Consider the following 14,539-nt stretch of genomic DNA (forward strand, 5'->3'; position numbering starts at 1 on the left):
GAATAAGCTGGTTTATCAATTAGACCGATTAAACTGCTTCTGAGCCCATGTCCAGTTAGTCATTCCTATTTGATTTTGCAATCACTACAACCAAGTGGTTGAGGTGTAAAAGAGATGGCCTTGGCTCGGGTCTATCTTAGTAGAGGACCTACATGCGGACCAGCACTCAAACGAGTCTAGATTCTTCTCATTCAAACCACCAGACTCTGGGATGGCACCCAAAGCACTAGACTTTGAGGATAGGTTTGCTCAATCTAAACCCAACCTAACCTTGGTTTTCGTATTCCTTCTATAATAATAAGTACACAGTTTCTATGAGTCCGGATAAAAATGATTCGCCTCTTAAAATTTTATTTTTGAGATGGATTTTTTGAGCTAATTTTTAAAAACATCTAATCTATTTTTGAGATAGATTTTTGGACCTCATTTCTAAAGACATGCAATTTCTAACATGGAGATCATAAATATAAATAAATAAATAAATTTTTAAAAAAATTAAAAAAATAATTTTTATTAAGAAAACATTTGCATAATCGGTTTCAATTGTTTTGTTTATCAGTTTCAATTATTTTGTTTATAGATAGACCACCTATTTGTATCCATCTTTAATATGGATGCTTTATTCCCCAAAGACCGCAAATGTAGAAATACGGTCCCCGCCATCGTGAAATAATTTTCCTAATCATAAAGCCTTGGAGCACTATCAAATGAAACATTATACGAAGGATATTTATACAATGTGTCAACCTTGGATAATCAAAGTTAGGCGCCTCCAAAACTGGTCAAAAGACAATTTGAGTGCCACAAACCTCTATTACGATTTGAAAATCCATTTCCACCCCAAGTTATGAAATTCAAAACTTAAAATGATGCTAATTTATAAGCTCTTGAAAATGTTGAAAAAAAATTAAACATGTTATAAACCATGTGCAAGTCACAAAGAACTTAACAAAACTAATCAATAAACCCCATATTATCAAGAATGCATGGGCTTCTCATTCAAGCTCACAATTACAATGTCGGCGAAATTCTCACAATTGTCAAGAATGATATTCATCAGCTCAGGTACATTCTCCCTCAGAATTCCAATCGCAAGGACAAGAGGGAGTGACTCCAAACCTTTTAGGGCTTTAAACACAATCGAAATGTTAAATATCATCCCCTGTTTCACCGCCGATTCATTCTTCTCATTCAAGCTCAAACCAGACTCTCAAAACTCGACCCGTGGACCGGAACCCACCAATTTCGTCAAATTTGAATAGAACCCATGGGCTTCGTTCTCCTCCACCTCCATTGCCACCTAATAAGCATCACCCATCTTTTTCCTGGATTCAATGCCCACATTGCTGCCTCTTGGGTGTTCAAACGCACATTACAAGCCTTGCTTTGGACCTTATCAGCATCAATCAAGTCAAGCCTGATAATGTTAAGCAGCCATGATATTATAGCACAAACTATCACACGTCACATCATAACAAAGGTGGCCATTGCATAATCACGGGGTCTATGTCAAAATTTACGTCCACTTTGAAAGATGGGCGAATAACAAATATCCACATTCTCAATCTATATAATCTTCACTTCAGAGTTTTGAGGGGTCTAAAATGGTGAAGAATAAGAAACCTTCTTCTCTACATCTATAACATCCTCATGCTTTGGCACGACAAAGTACTTGAGTATGGATGAGCTTCCTTCCCATTTTTAATTCCACTTTCTTCATTTCAAGCTCCAAGAACTTAGCAGTCACATCCTCGAGCATGAATCCAATTATGCTGAACTTTTCCCTCCATTATTCAGTAAGCTTCCTTCTCCAAAAGGCTTTTTTCCAAAATATACAACGTCCCATTTTCTCAATTTTTGATGGGTTCCTGATCACCTGCAAAATATATTCCCTCTAGGCTATCCCATCTTCATTTCTCACCTTATAGATCAAAACCACCAAATTAAACGCCAAGTTTGCAGGCTGCTATAGAGTTTCAAGGATTTTGGACTTCTTATGGCTACAAAGAAAGTGGATTTCATTTGGGGGTAAAGCCTTGCATTGTTTCTGGGAACACATCACTGAGAAGGCAAATATTCAGGTCATTAGTGGAGGGTGGCTTTGATAATGCTATGGCATCAGCTGAAGCCCAAGGAGAGCTAAGATTTGGTGACCCCCCACAAGCATACATACTAGTGTGTTGGTCCAACGTTTGGTGACCTCCCACCTAGTATTTTTCATGTACAACTAAGTTTTTTTTTTTTTTTGAGAAAATTTAACTGTATTAAAAGGCCAAAATTACAAAAGGTCAGGTGACCCAAGAGAAGAGGAGGGCACATCCTTGAACAAAGGATTAATGGTGGCGAAGAGGAGGGCACATCCTTGAACAAAGGATTAATGGTGGCCTAGAAGGCCACAAGGTTCCTGACCTTATCTGCCAAAAGCCTTGCTGAGGACCTCCTTCCCCTGAAGATTCTCTGGTTCCTTTCAGTCCGAAGGAACCAAAGGGTGGCAGAGACGGATGCTTTCCACAGTAGCTTCCCCCCCTTCAACCAAGGTGAGTGGATAAAGGTTTGAAACAGATGAGGAGTGGATCTAGGGGTCATCCAAGCGTAATATATCTCAGGAAGTAGGTAGCTTCTCTACAAATGTGAAAACTGACTAGTAGCCAAATGATGCCCCCAATATTAGTTGTAACAACAGGCACCCTTCAACCAGATTAGTTTCATCAATCATCACCTCCGCTGTCATTGACGGATCTGAATGATGCAAGTTTCCACTGTAGTAGAGTTTCGAATACGAGATCCAATATTTCAGTGCATAACTTCCACAAAAAGCAGATCTCAGAGGTAAAATAACCAAGACAAAATATTCTTAATCTTCATTAAGATGCCTGGAATTTTGTGATGGCAGCCAGTTTAAACTATCTGCACAGTTCATAGTGATGATTGAGTATGTCCTAATGGAAAAGTAATGGCTAGGAGTTTCCAGAAATGATTCCCAAACATTGCTTTGATAAAGCCCCAAGCATTATCTTCCAAATGCTCCAAGGAAGCAGAGGAACACAAGAAATGTCAACTTTCCATTAAACAAGCATCCGGAGAGTACATGAAAAGTCATATGCAGAGAGAGTTCCAAGCCAACCCTATTTTTAAAAGCAAACAAAATTTTTAGAACCAACTGAATTCTTGAATTGCAGAATCCATGACAAATATCGATGCATTTCTTGAAATTTTTTTTTTTGAGAGAATCATTTCTTGAATTATTCTCTCCACAATCGATGCCTCAATCCTTAAATTCAAAAAATTTCTCAGGTAATCAACCCAAGCAAGAATCATCAAAAAAGGTCCAAGGAATAATGAAATGGCAGCTTCCCAATTAAAGAGGCATTTTAAGAGGACATGAAAATTTTGAAGAAAAAGAAATCCACCCCATGAATGAGATTTTAGCAGCTAATTTAGATCACATGCAATAAAACAAAAGTAGCCGCTACCTGTTGAATTATTATCTTAACAACTGATGCCTCCATCAATAGATTCCATAGTTTCTTATGTAACCAACCCAACCCAGTTTCTAAAACCAAGAAGTAGAGAGCGAGAACGAAGAAACTTTCAAAGAGAAGAGCACAATGAGGGGTAACGAGGAGTAGGTGGTTGGATTTGGTTGAGAATCCGAGTTTGGAGTTGAGAGAGAGAGAGTATTCGCATAAAAAGAAGCAACAAAATCTTATTAACCAACAGCTCTCATTTTGGGGGAAATCATGCATTCAAAATGTGAGAGAGAGAGAGAGTATTCGCATAAAAAGAAGCAACAAAATCTTCTTAACCAACAGCTCTCATTTTGGGGGAAATCATCCATTCAAAATGAGAGAGAGAGAGAGCAGACATAAATGAGGCCTCTTGGGGGGCTGACTTTCCGCACTAGGGGCAATCTTCGCTGCAAAATAAGAGAGAAAGTGCAGCCCCTTTGCCCTGAAATGGGTTTTCAACTTCCCTCGCAAGGGTATACTTCCATCCCTAAAGGGGTGACCAATGTTTTGTGCCAAAGGCAGAAAGTCATAACTTGGGAAGGGTGGAGTGCATTTTCACTCCAAAGTTTGAAAATCGAAACAAATGGGTGGACTTTCTGCACAAACAAACACATACAAAATCCTAGACAAAACCGTAATATGGTCAGAAAAAAACCAAAATTATAGCCTGCTAATTTGCATCTGTGTAGAGGTTAGCAGCCTTTTATAATCTACTAACCCATATTCTGCAATGCAGCAGCAAAGAAAAAATAGAAAGATGCCAAAGAGTGAAATTTGACATACAAATTCTTCTTTTTCAGTAATAAACAAAATAAGAGCCATGGTGTTCAGATTTTAATGGTTACGAAGCCTTTTTTTAGATCCGCAGACTCAGCACCAATTCTTGGGTTTTCCTTGTTTCCCTTATAAAATTTTAGTAAACTTTCTGCCTCTTCTCTGAAACTTAGCACATACTTCTCCAAGAATACCTTCTCCGATAACACACTAACTGACGATAAATTGGCATCCTTTTTCAGCAATTCCCTTGACCTCAACACTTTCAATAGATTAATCCTTGGGATCAACCTTCTCTCTAAACTGTAAATGAAAATATGCGGATGAAAACACAGATATTTCTCATCATATTTAAGCTCATCAACAAAATAATCCATACTCTTTTGCAACTTCTCTTCTGATAAAGAAAAGATTGCAGGCCTCTTTTGGAAAGCAGTGCAAATATCTTCTTCTGACCATCCAAAACTCTTCAAGAACACAAATTTCCTCTGCCATGTCTCCTTGCTCATTGCACTCATGAATCCAACAGCATGAGAGTACATTTTAGAGTGAGATTCAATACCCAATTCCTTAACTTTTTCTGTGATTTCTTTAAGCCTCCTGAGCTTCTGATTGAACATATACGGCCTTTGCAATAGGAGTGATTTCAACTTCAAGCCCCCAATTCCATGGCTCTCCAAGTGCCTTATATTGGGCAGCAATCTATTAGACACCAATAGCAAACTACAACATTTGACAAACCTTAAGACATTTTCATCGGTTCCCAAATAGCTTTTGAGGAAAAGAATTCTAGGGAGAAGCGTTTTGTTTAAGCTATAAGTAAGAATAGATGGATTTGCAGAGATGAAGGCCCCAAGTTCAAATTTAGAAAGACCCAAATCTTCGAGCAATTTCAATTTGGGTTTTAGGTTTTTCTCAGCATCAGCTACAAGGAAACGAGGGCGCTTGCTGATAATGTCATGGATGTGGGTTGCTTCGAAACCATTGTTTTTTAGGAAGGTTAGAACAGACAGGGGTTTCTCATCTGTTTTGAGGTGGAGAAACTGTGAAGATGTGGCAATGGCGGATTGCTTTGAGAGCCCAAAAGAGTCTATAAGCAGATTAACCATGAAAGAAGGAGAGGAAGAAGTTAAGGTCATGGCAGCCTCAGTGAGAGAAGAAGGAGATGAAGAGAGAGAAAGGGGTTTTGTGGAGAATTGTTCAACATAAGAATGAAGAGAGGGAGGAATGACAAAAGAAATGAAATAGTGGGGTTTAGAGAGAGATTGTGCTTTTGTCGAAGCCATGATTTGGAAGGGTTAGAAGAAGATAACCAGCTCTGGGGCGAATACAAATAACACCATTAAGGAATACAAAACCTCAAAAACACAAGAATCATTTAACCCAACAATGAAATAGAAAGAACGAGAACCGTACTCTGTGACTTGCTGTAACGCGAGTAAGCTGCAGCCTGTATACCCTCTCTCTCTCCTCCCAAGCACCCCACCATTCTCTCTCTAAAATGGAGAAGGAGAATCTCTCTCTCTCCTCTCTGTCTTCTTTCAAATAGAGAGGAAGAAGCAGGCACTCTCTCTCTCACTCAATTTCAAACAGAGGGATAGGCCACATTGTTGTGTTGGTGATGAGTGAGAAAGTAGTGGTAAGATTTCATGAGTAAACTTTGTAGAGAGAGAGTGTAGCCATGACCCCTTGAAGCGTAGTGCAAAGGGTGATCATTCGGCTCGAAAGGACGGACGGTTAAGATCGTAGGACGGGCGATGGAATTGACGGCCGACGATGGTAGGCTAATTGGTAAATCTACGCTCATAACTCTTTATAAAAGATGAGGCTTATATAAGGCCTGGGCTTTATGGAAACAAACTTGTGCCTCACCTCCAATCCTCATCCCGAAAACACTTTCGGCAAAGGAAATCTCAATAAAGGCTATAAAATTAGTCTAACACTAGCAATACAATTTGAAACTAAAAAATACTACAGATCTTATATATATGTGAATATTTATTTTTACAGTAAAACGGACGGTCTAGATAATTTATAACAATATACACTATTTTTAGAACTTGAAATCCTATTTTTTTTCACAACCATAATGTTGAAGTCCAGATGATTGATATGAAAGTTTTTTCATGCTTGAATTGTGTTTTTGGATGAGTTATGAAGTTAGTCTTTGCTTATTTTGATAGGGCCGAAGCCCTATCAAGCCATTTTCCTATTATAAAATGAAAAAATGTTTGATAGTACAAATAAGTAAATCCTCACTTTATAACTCATCGAAAATTGTAGTTAAAGTATTAAAAAATCTTTATATCGATCATCTCGACTTAAACATTATGGTTGTAAAACAAATTACGATTTCAAACTCTAAAAATAGTTCATATCATACAATAGAATCAATTGGTGTGAAAACATTCCTACGCCTAACTATGTGAGAATTTTTTCATGTTTCATGTGTTAGTTTGAAATTTAAATCCCTTTTGCTATCAATTAATTTAAAATTAAATATGGAATTTGATATCGATGAAGATTTTATGTTTGACGATCCAAAAAATAAAGGGAAAAATCAAAAAAAGGTTTGAAACCCACTGCAGATGACTAGGGAGGCCAAAAGGTAACATAATTATTTTAAATCCATATACAAGTACGTCCCCCAAATAATAGAGAAAAGTTTTCAAGTTTCCCATGTTTCATGTTGGGAAGCCAAAGAGTTAAAAGAATACTTTCAGTAATTTTGACCTTGGTTATTATTTGGTTAAAGCCCTGAGGGTAAAATTATCGAAATATCTCTTTGGCCTTTCCAACACCGAACAAGGTAATTTTGTAGTTTTTAACATTTTTCGTTAGGATGTATTTTATTAATATAGAAATTTAAAAGCATACCCTGATGGGAACTTTGTAATCTAGTGATCCCTTTAGTAATATTATTAGGGGTTTTAACACTTTTCTTGATATTTTTAGTTTGAGGTTAGATAACGTTCTAGATAATAAATATACAGTATGCTCCTGCTGGAGCATACAATCATTCAGAAACGCTTGAAGGTTACTGTATCGATCGAATCCCTGATCAAAGGTCGTTTCAAACGCTCGAGAATCCCCTCCCTACAAAGAAGCACTAATCAAAGGTCGTTTCAAACGCTCGAGAAAAATGGGGTTTCATGCTTATTCAATCTTTCTCTATCTAGTTTCCCATATTTCTTGATCCTTATCTGACTCTCTATCTCTCTCTACCTCCCCTTTCTTGAGCCATTATATAGATCTCTAAAATTCTCTTTCCTGATACTTTCTTGATCCTTCTCTCCCTCTCTCCTCCTGATGTTTTTGTTTTTTATTTCTCTCTTATTTATTTATTTATTTATTTCTGTCTCTGTGAAGCAATTTTGGATCTTGAAAATGCCACTGAGTGTTGAGGATGTTTTGAAGAGAATCGAACACTTACCTCACAAAGTGTGTATCATGAAGGACGAAGAAGACCTTACTCATTGTTGGGAACAAATAATGGCACCTGCCCACAGGGCTTTGAGTGATATCCAAGGCTCTTATGCTGAACTCTCTTTCCTCAGGACCCATATAGAAAGTGGGGTAACCCTAAAATCAGAGGTAACCCTAGAAGCCATTGCCTCGTATGAAAACAATATGAATTCCCTTTTGGCATGGATTAATCATAATGTGACTTCATTATTGGCCTTATTTGATGACATTGTAAGATGCCATGAGAAACCTACACCAAGGGATAGAGAGTTGTTTAAGGTGCATATCAATAGGATTGCTCCTTTCATCTGTTCCTTCCCTCCTAGTAAGAGAATGCAACAAATTGAGAACATTGTTGGTGGGTTTCAATCTCTCTCTCTCTAAATGTTGATAGGGATATTGTCGGTGGCCTTGAGTCTCTTTCCCTAAATTTGAAGGACTAAAAGTGTGGTAAGTGCCATCCCATCCCCTTTGTTTATTATTATTACTATGTTTTTTTGAGAAAATCCTTTCTTGATTTATGGCTTTGCTCTTCTTCTTTTTTTTCATTTTTTAATAAAAAATATGTAATAAGAGGCCTATCCCAAGTAATTGGGAAAAGACTATGATGATGATGATGATGATGATGATGTAATAAGGGGCATTTACTTTTGGTACACGCAGATTATTATTCCAGTTAGGTATGACATTGGGCAGTGTTGTGCTATTAGTTGCATTCAGAGTTTTAAAAGAAAGAATTGAGTGATTGTGATATAAAAGATAAATGACCTCTCAATTTTTTTTAATAATAATTTTCAAATTTATGAGATGAGGTTCATTCTTTACCTGTGTTTGCCTTCCTACTTTTAATTCATTATGTTAAATTAGATCTTTTGTCTTCTTATTTAGAAGTTTGATATGGAATTAGGGTTTCCACCCCTTGCTAGCAATAAAAATACTACAACCAAATTCTATATTTAGTGCAATAAATCCAGAATAAAACGAAATAATGAATACTAACATAAATAATGAAATAACAAGTTACCAGTATGTGAAAACCATCCTTAAGGAAAATTGATTAAAATCCAATTGCCTAGAATGTCATATGACAATGGCTATCTGAGCAGCCACAAGGCTAATTAATCTTTTTAAAACTTTAGGTTTTTGATTCTTCAAATGGAACTAACCAACCCAAAGCTTACATTGTAGTAAGCAGTTAACCACTATTTAGGCATCCATCTCAGTCCTAATTAAGAGAACACCCATTTCTCTGGGCATTGCATCCTTCTTAGAGCAAGGGATTGTATATTATGCTTTGTAGGATATCACAGAAGGGGAGCAATAACCAGCATGACAAAAATTCACCAAGTTGTTAACCTAGCTTATCTATTCTCCTCCTGGCTGATGATATTAGTCAAGAAAAATAGAGTTCATGTTTCATGGATTACTGTCACATTGAACCAAGAAATAGAAAATTAACCTATATGTTAAATATACAAATCTAGGTTATGTTTGAAAAGAGCTCAAAATGCATTATTTGTACCATGTGATTACAAAAGGGAAAGTATATAACCAGACCATTTACTTTTAACACAAGGAGGTCACAATCCTCTTGTCCTTTAGATTTCAAATCGAGTGGTTATAAGCATATGAAAATATCTCGAAATTCAAGACACATCCAAGCCATCCAATTCGACATCTAATGGCTAGGAATAATTGTGACTTCCTTCTAAGAAAGATAAATGGTCTCATAGTATACAATCCTATAACAAAATGCTCAGTAATGGAACCAGTCGGTGGCTAATTGGGTAACTGTTTAAGCTAACTCTCTCAACCATTGTTACCAAGATCAGATTAGGTTACCAAACTAGGGTGAAGGTGCTTGTCCAAACCGGTTATAAGTTTTTTAAAAAATATAAAAGTAAGAATAATAATTTAAAAATGAGAAATGGTCCTATACAACCCTCTCCCACCCATGTGTAGGTCCCGAAAGAATCACCATTAAATTTGACACGGATCTATAAAAAAGTCAAGTCCCACACCCATGTGAGTACTTTTCTAGAGAACCATGCTAACTCTTTAAAAATATAAAATATATTAGAAATAAGTTTATTAACTTTGTACGTTTGTCAGAATTGTGAAAACTGGAAGGTCCAACAGTCAAAACTAGTCATACACTGAATTTTGAGTGGTTTTCAATCAAATCATTTTTTAACTTTAAACAAGACTAGATGAGGCCCTGGACCACAGGCCCCAACTGGTCGGATGGACTGACTAGTTAATGCGGTACGATCTTTATAACTATGCTCCCCATCTTGTTTCATTATACAAAACAAAGGACATCATGAAGTTTTATTAGTGTGCTATTTTACTTGGGTTTAAAATTCGCTTTCAGATTTGGTGGGGGACCGACCCAGTCCAACTTGGAGGGAACAACCCAATTCTGCAATGACTGATGTCGTTTTGTCAGAATCAACATTCCGGGTTAGAGAATCGGGTGATTATCTTGCATGTATTTTTTTTTAAGAAAGAAAAAATATGTATAATAAGATAGATTATTTTAAGCACAAGCTATAATCATTATTGACTATTTGACTATTTTAGATGTGAAATCGGGATTGGTGTGATGGATTGGGCACAAAAATCGGGAAAAATAAAAATAAAAGAAAAGAAAAATCTCAACATGTATGACGCACCATTCGATTTCACATATGATGGCTAAGGTACTCGGGACCTCCTTGTACCAAAATTTTTGGCAGCAGTATATCTTGCCCTTTTTTAGGTTAGAGGTTAGTTAGGATTCTAAACAATAAATAGACAGCATGCTCCGCTGGGTCATATATCTAAATCATTTAGATATGTTGAAGGTTGCTCTATTTATCCCTACAAAGAAGCTAACTCATGTATTAAATCAAAGGTATTACGGTGATAAACATGGGATTGCTTTCCTATTCTGGCAATTTACTTTCTTGATCCTTATTCAAGTTTTTCTCTCTATAGCTTCCCATATTTCTTGATCCATACTTGACTTTCTCTCTCTACATTTTCTTTCTTTCTTGAATCATATGTAAATTTCTAAAATTCTATCTTCCTGATTCTTTCTTGATCCTTATCTCTCTCTCCGAATGAAACTAGTTATATTTAACTCCATCTCTCCCTATCTGTCCATCTATATTTACTTTCACTCTCTAGTTATATTTAGCTCCCCCTTTCCTCTCTACCCCCTCCAGTTTTATTTTAGATCTCTCTCCCCCTCTCTAGTCTTATTTTCTTCATGTCTCTCCAAAAACAATTTTTGGACTCTCTTTCTCTCTCTAGAAACAATTTTTGGAAAGAAAATGTTGATGGTTGAGAACATCTTGGAGAAACTCCAAACCTTCCCTAATGAAGTCTTTCTCTTGAAGGCCCAATCAAATTGTGGGGTTCTTCAAATCCCCTCCCAAACCATGGCCAAGCCTCTTTTGACTCTCTCTCTCTCTCTCTCTCTAGGGGCCAACACCAAACCCTAATGGCCTCTTCACTAAAAGAAATTGATGAGTATGTGAATTCATTGTTGGCCTTGTTCAATGCTTGGGCCTTCAGTCTGTTTCTCTATTGTGATTTATGCACACCTTGAAGATGTCTTTGCTAGACTTAAGGCAATATGTGCTAGCCTTAAATTTGAAGATGGGGCTCAAATTGATAATATTTTGAGTGGGCTTGAGGCCCTTTCCTTGAATTTGAGCAAGGATAGGGATGGTGGTCATGGGACTCTTTGAGCAAAATTGATTTGATGAGGTATGTGGTGTTAAAAAAAAAATTTGTTTCTTAATTTTTTTTTATTTTTTTATTATTCTTATGTTTATTTCATGATGTTTGTCTTATTTATTTGGGGAGAATTTGATCCTTGGTTCTTTTATTTCATGATTTTTCCTTTTGTTTGGATAATCTTAATGTAATAATTTTGGTGTTTGGATTATTACTAAAATACTAAAAGATTCTCAGTCTAAAGGTATATGGAGCAAAACTTGTCCTTACACAAGGTTTAGTAAATTTTGTGAACTTATTCGATCTCTTATCCTTTTTCATTTCCCAATAGAATTAAGGAATAAGGTTTAATAGATTTTCTGAACTCTCTTGATCCTTTTTTTTTTTTTCCGAATAAAATTAAGGAGTACTTCTAAACTTTCTTTCAACATTGCAGGTAATTAAACTCTTCAATGGATGGAGAATGAATTCATGGCTGAGCCTCTCTCTCTCTCTCTGCGACCTGATACATCTCTCTCTCTCTCTATCTCTGCGACCTGATACATCGAGGCTTAGTTTCGGATACATTAAAGTTCAGTTTCAGGCTTCTACTCTCTTCATTCATTGATAGCTGCTGACTTTACATGAAAAATCCGGATTTTTCTTAATATTTTTGTGAATAAGGATCAACTTCACTCTTAGCTCATTGATAGGTGCTGTGTACTTGAAAAATTAAGATTTTTTCTTAATACTTTTGTGAATATAATGGATTCTGGAGTTTGTTTTATTACAATTTTGAGTTTTTTTTTTTTTTTTGAGAGAATGCGAGATTTGTGAAAGTACAGTTTTGAGTTGGGAAATGGTTCATCCACGTTTCATTGGCACTGTCATGGATCTACTCTCTCTCTCTCTATCTATGATATGATTTGATGAGGTATGTGGTGTTAAAAAAAAAATTTGTTTCTTAATTTTTTTTTATTTTTTTATTATTCTTATGTTTATTTCATGATGTTTGTCTTATTTATTTGGGGAGAATTTGATCCTTGGTTCTTTTATTTCATGATTTTTCCTTTTGTTTGGATAATCTTAATGTAATAATTTTGGTGTTTTGATTATTACTAAAATACTAAAAGATTCTCAGTCTAAAGGTATATGGAGCAAAACTTGTCCTTACACAAGGTTTAGTAAATTTTGTGAACTTATTCGATCTCTTATCCTTTTTCATTTCCCAATAGAATTAAGGAATAAGGTTTAATAGATTTTCTGAACTCTCTTGATCCTTTTTTTTTTTTTCCGAATAAAATTAAGGAGTACTTCTAAACTTTCTTTCAACATTGCAGGTAATTAAACTCTTCAATGGATGGAGAATGAATTCATGGCTGAGCCTCTCTCTCTCTCTCTGCGACCTGATACATCTCTCTCTCTCTCTATCTCTGCGACCTGATACATCGAGGCTTAGTTTCGGATACATTAAAGTTCAGTTTCAGGCTTCTACTCTCTTCATTCATTGATAGCTGCTGACTTTACATGAAAAATCCGGATTTTTCTTAATATTTTTGTGAATAAGGATCAACTTCACTCTTAGCTCATTGATAGGTGCTGTGTACTTGAAAAATTAAGATTTTTTCTTAATACTTTTGTGAATATAATGGATTCTGGAGTTTGTTTTATTACAATTTTGAGTTTTTTTTTTTTTTTTGAGAGAATGCGAGATTTGTGAAAGTACAGTTTTGAGTTGGGAAATGGTTCATCCACGTTTCATTGGCACTGTCATGGATCTACTCTCTCTCTCTCTATCTATGATATGATATTGTGTGTTTTCGGGAGATTCCATGATGTTAATGGGAGTGCTCTATGGTGTTTTTCCAAGTTTGACGACTAGTAGGTATGTATTCAGATGGGCAAATATACTGAAGACAGATTAAAATTACTTTTTTGAGAGAGTAATATATATATATATATATATATATATATATATATATATATATATATATATATATATATATATATATATATATTTCTTTTTTCTTTTTTTTTTCAGGTGCTGGTTCACCTACAAATCTGTGTTATGATCCAAAAATATTTAAAAGGAATAAAATAAAAAAAGGAAAAGTTCATATAGAGCCTAGGCTCTAAAGAATCAAATTAGAGCTGACCCCACAACTTCCAAAAGCTTATTTAGATGCTTGAATATCATCAAGTTGATCATCTCAACATCAAGATGCATGGATGTGAGAAAAAATGGATTTGAAGTTTTGGAATGGTGCATCAAATGGATTTCAAGTTTTAGAATGGTGCATCAAATAATGTATCTTTGGATCGTCAATTTTCAAGTTTTTATAGATTTGCATGATCTAAACTATTTTTTAAGCTTTAAATTTTATAACAGAAGATGAAAACATAATTTAAGGCTATCACAACTTTTCAGTATTGAAACCATATTTCTAGATACTATTTGAAGGTGGACTCTAATTTGATTGTTTAGAGCCTTGGCTCTATACAAATCGCACCTAAATAAAAATATAGGGGTTATTGGGGTGTGGATTTAAGGGGACTCAAGAAAATATATATTAAAGGGTTTTAAAGAACCATACCATCTTAGAACCGACTCAAATACCTATTCTATTCAAATTAGTGCCACGATAAATCACCGGATTTTAAAACTATTAAGAGGTCGAAAAATCAGTGCTTACTTGTCTTCCTGATTTATAAAGTCGTGGGTTTGCAAATTTGCACCTCAAATCTTATAAAACTAAACTCAGATTGATCATTTTCACCTCTAAAATAATGGATATGATAAAAAATAGATTTTCCAGTAAAGCAATCCTCCTTCCATTTAAAGTGTTTACACATTAATTTAAGTCTAGATCTTTCCGAAACTTGGAACTTCAAAGTTGGGCAAAAATAAATTTTCAGGCCATCACTGTGTTTTCAAGCACTGGATATGGGCATTTTAGAGGGGCTTGATTTAAGCAGTGGATATGGCGTCATAGAGGGGCTTCAAGGTGCAACTTTACCAAGTTTCAAAACAATACATCCTAATCAGAACTTTTTTCTTTTTTGGGTAATTAAGTGAGGATGACGAA

The 14,539-nt window shown here is 35.6% G+C and overlaps 1 protein-coding gene and 2 long non-coding RNA genes across 9 annotated transcripts; 1 reads left to right on the forward strand and 2 right to left on the reverse strand.

Moving 5' to 3' along the window:
- Window positions 1-973: 973 nt before the first annotated feature.
- On the reverse strand, window positions 974-5,938 carry LOC148781862 (uncharacterized). The gene is made up of 2 exons (XR_016057369.1): window positions 5,700-5,938; window positions 974-3,125 (listed from the first exon to the last, which is right to left on the reverse strand). It is a non-coding gene; the product is annotated as an uncharacterized LOC148781862 (long non-coding RNA).
- LOC18448656 (transcription termination factor MTERF8, chloroplastic) lies at window positions 4,283-5,721 on the reverse strand. The gene has a single exon (XM_088869222.1). It carries the CDS (start codon window positions 5,567-5,569, stop codon window positions 4,337-4,339), a length of 1,233 nt encoding a protein of 410 aa, XP_088725348.1. The 5' UTR covers window positions 5,570-5,721; the 3' UTR covers window positions 4,283-4,336.
- Window positions 5,939-7,339: 1,401 nt separating the features above from the next.
- Window positions 7,340-13,220, forward strand: LOC110008520 (uncharacterized). Of its 7 annotated transcripts, XR_016057363.1 has the most exons (5): window positions 7,340-7,430; window positions 7,653-7,877; window positions 8,143-8,198; window positions 10,123-10,235; window positions 11,911-12,337. It is a non-coding gene; the product is annotated as an uncharacterized LOC110008520 (long non-coding RNA). The 7 variants fall into 7 exon arrangements; XR_016057365.1 differs by lacking the exon at window positions 8,143-8,198; XR_016057364.1 differs by lacking the exon at window positions 7,340-7,430 and having other exon boundaries at window positions 7,521-7,877; window positions 10,123-10,224.
- The last annotated feature ends 1,319 nt before the right edge of the window (window positions 13,221-14,539 follow it).

The sequence above is a fragment of the Amborella trichopoda genome, chromosome 6 (assembly GCF_054954075.1).
Source record: "Amborella trichopoda isolate Santa Cruz 75 chromosome 6, AtrichopodaSantaCruz75HAP2 v2.0, whole genome shotgun sequence".
In the NCBI taxonomy this organism is placed as follows: Eukaryota; Viridiplantae; Streptophyta; class Magnoliopsida; order Amborellales; family Amborellaceae; genus Amborella; species Amborella trichopoda.

Excerpts from the sequence above, each read along its gene's own strand:
- LOC18448656 (XM_088869222.1), bottom strand. The coding sequence starts at position 5,569 with ATGGCTTCGACAAAAGCACAATCTCTCTCTAAACCCCACTATTTCATT.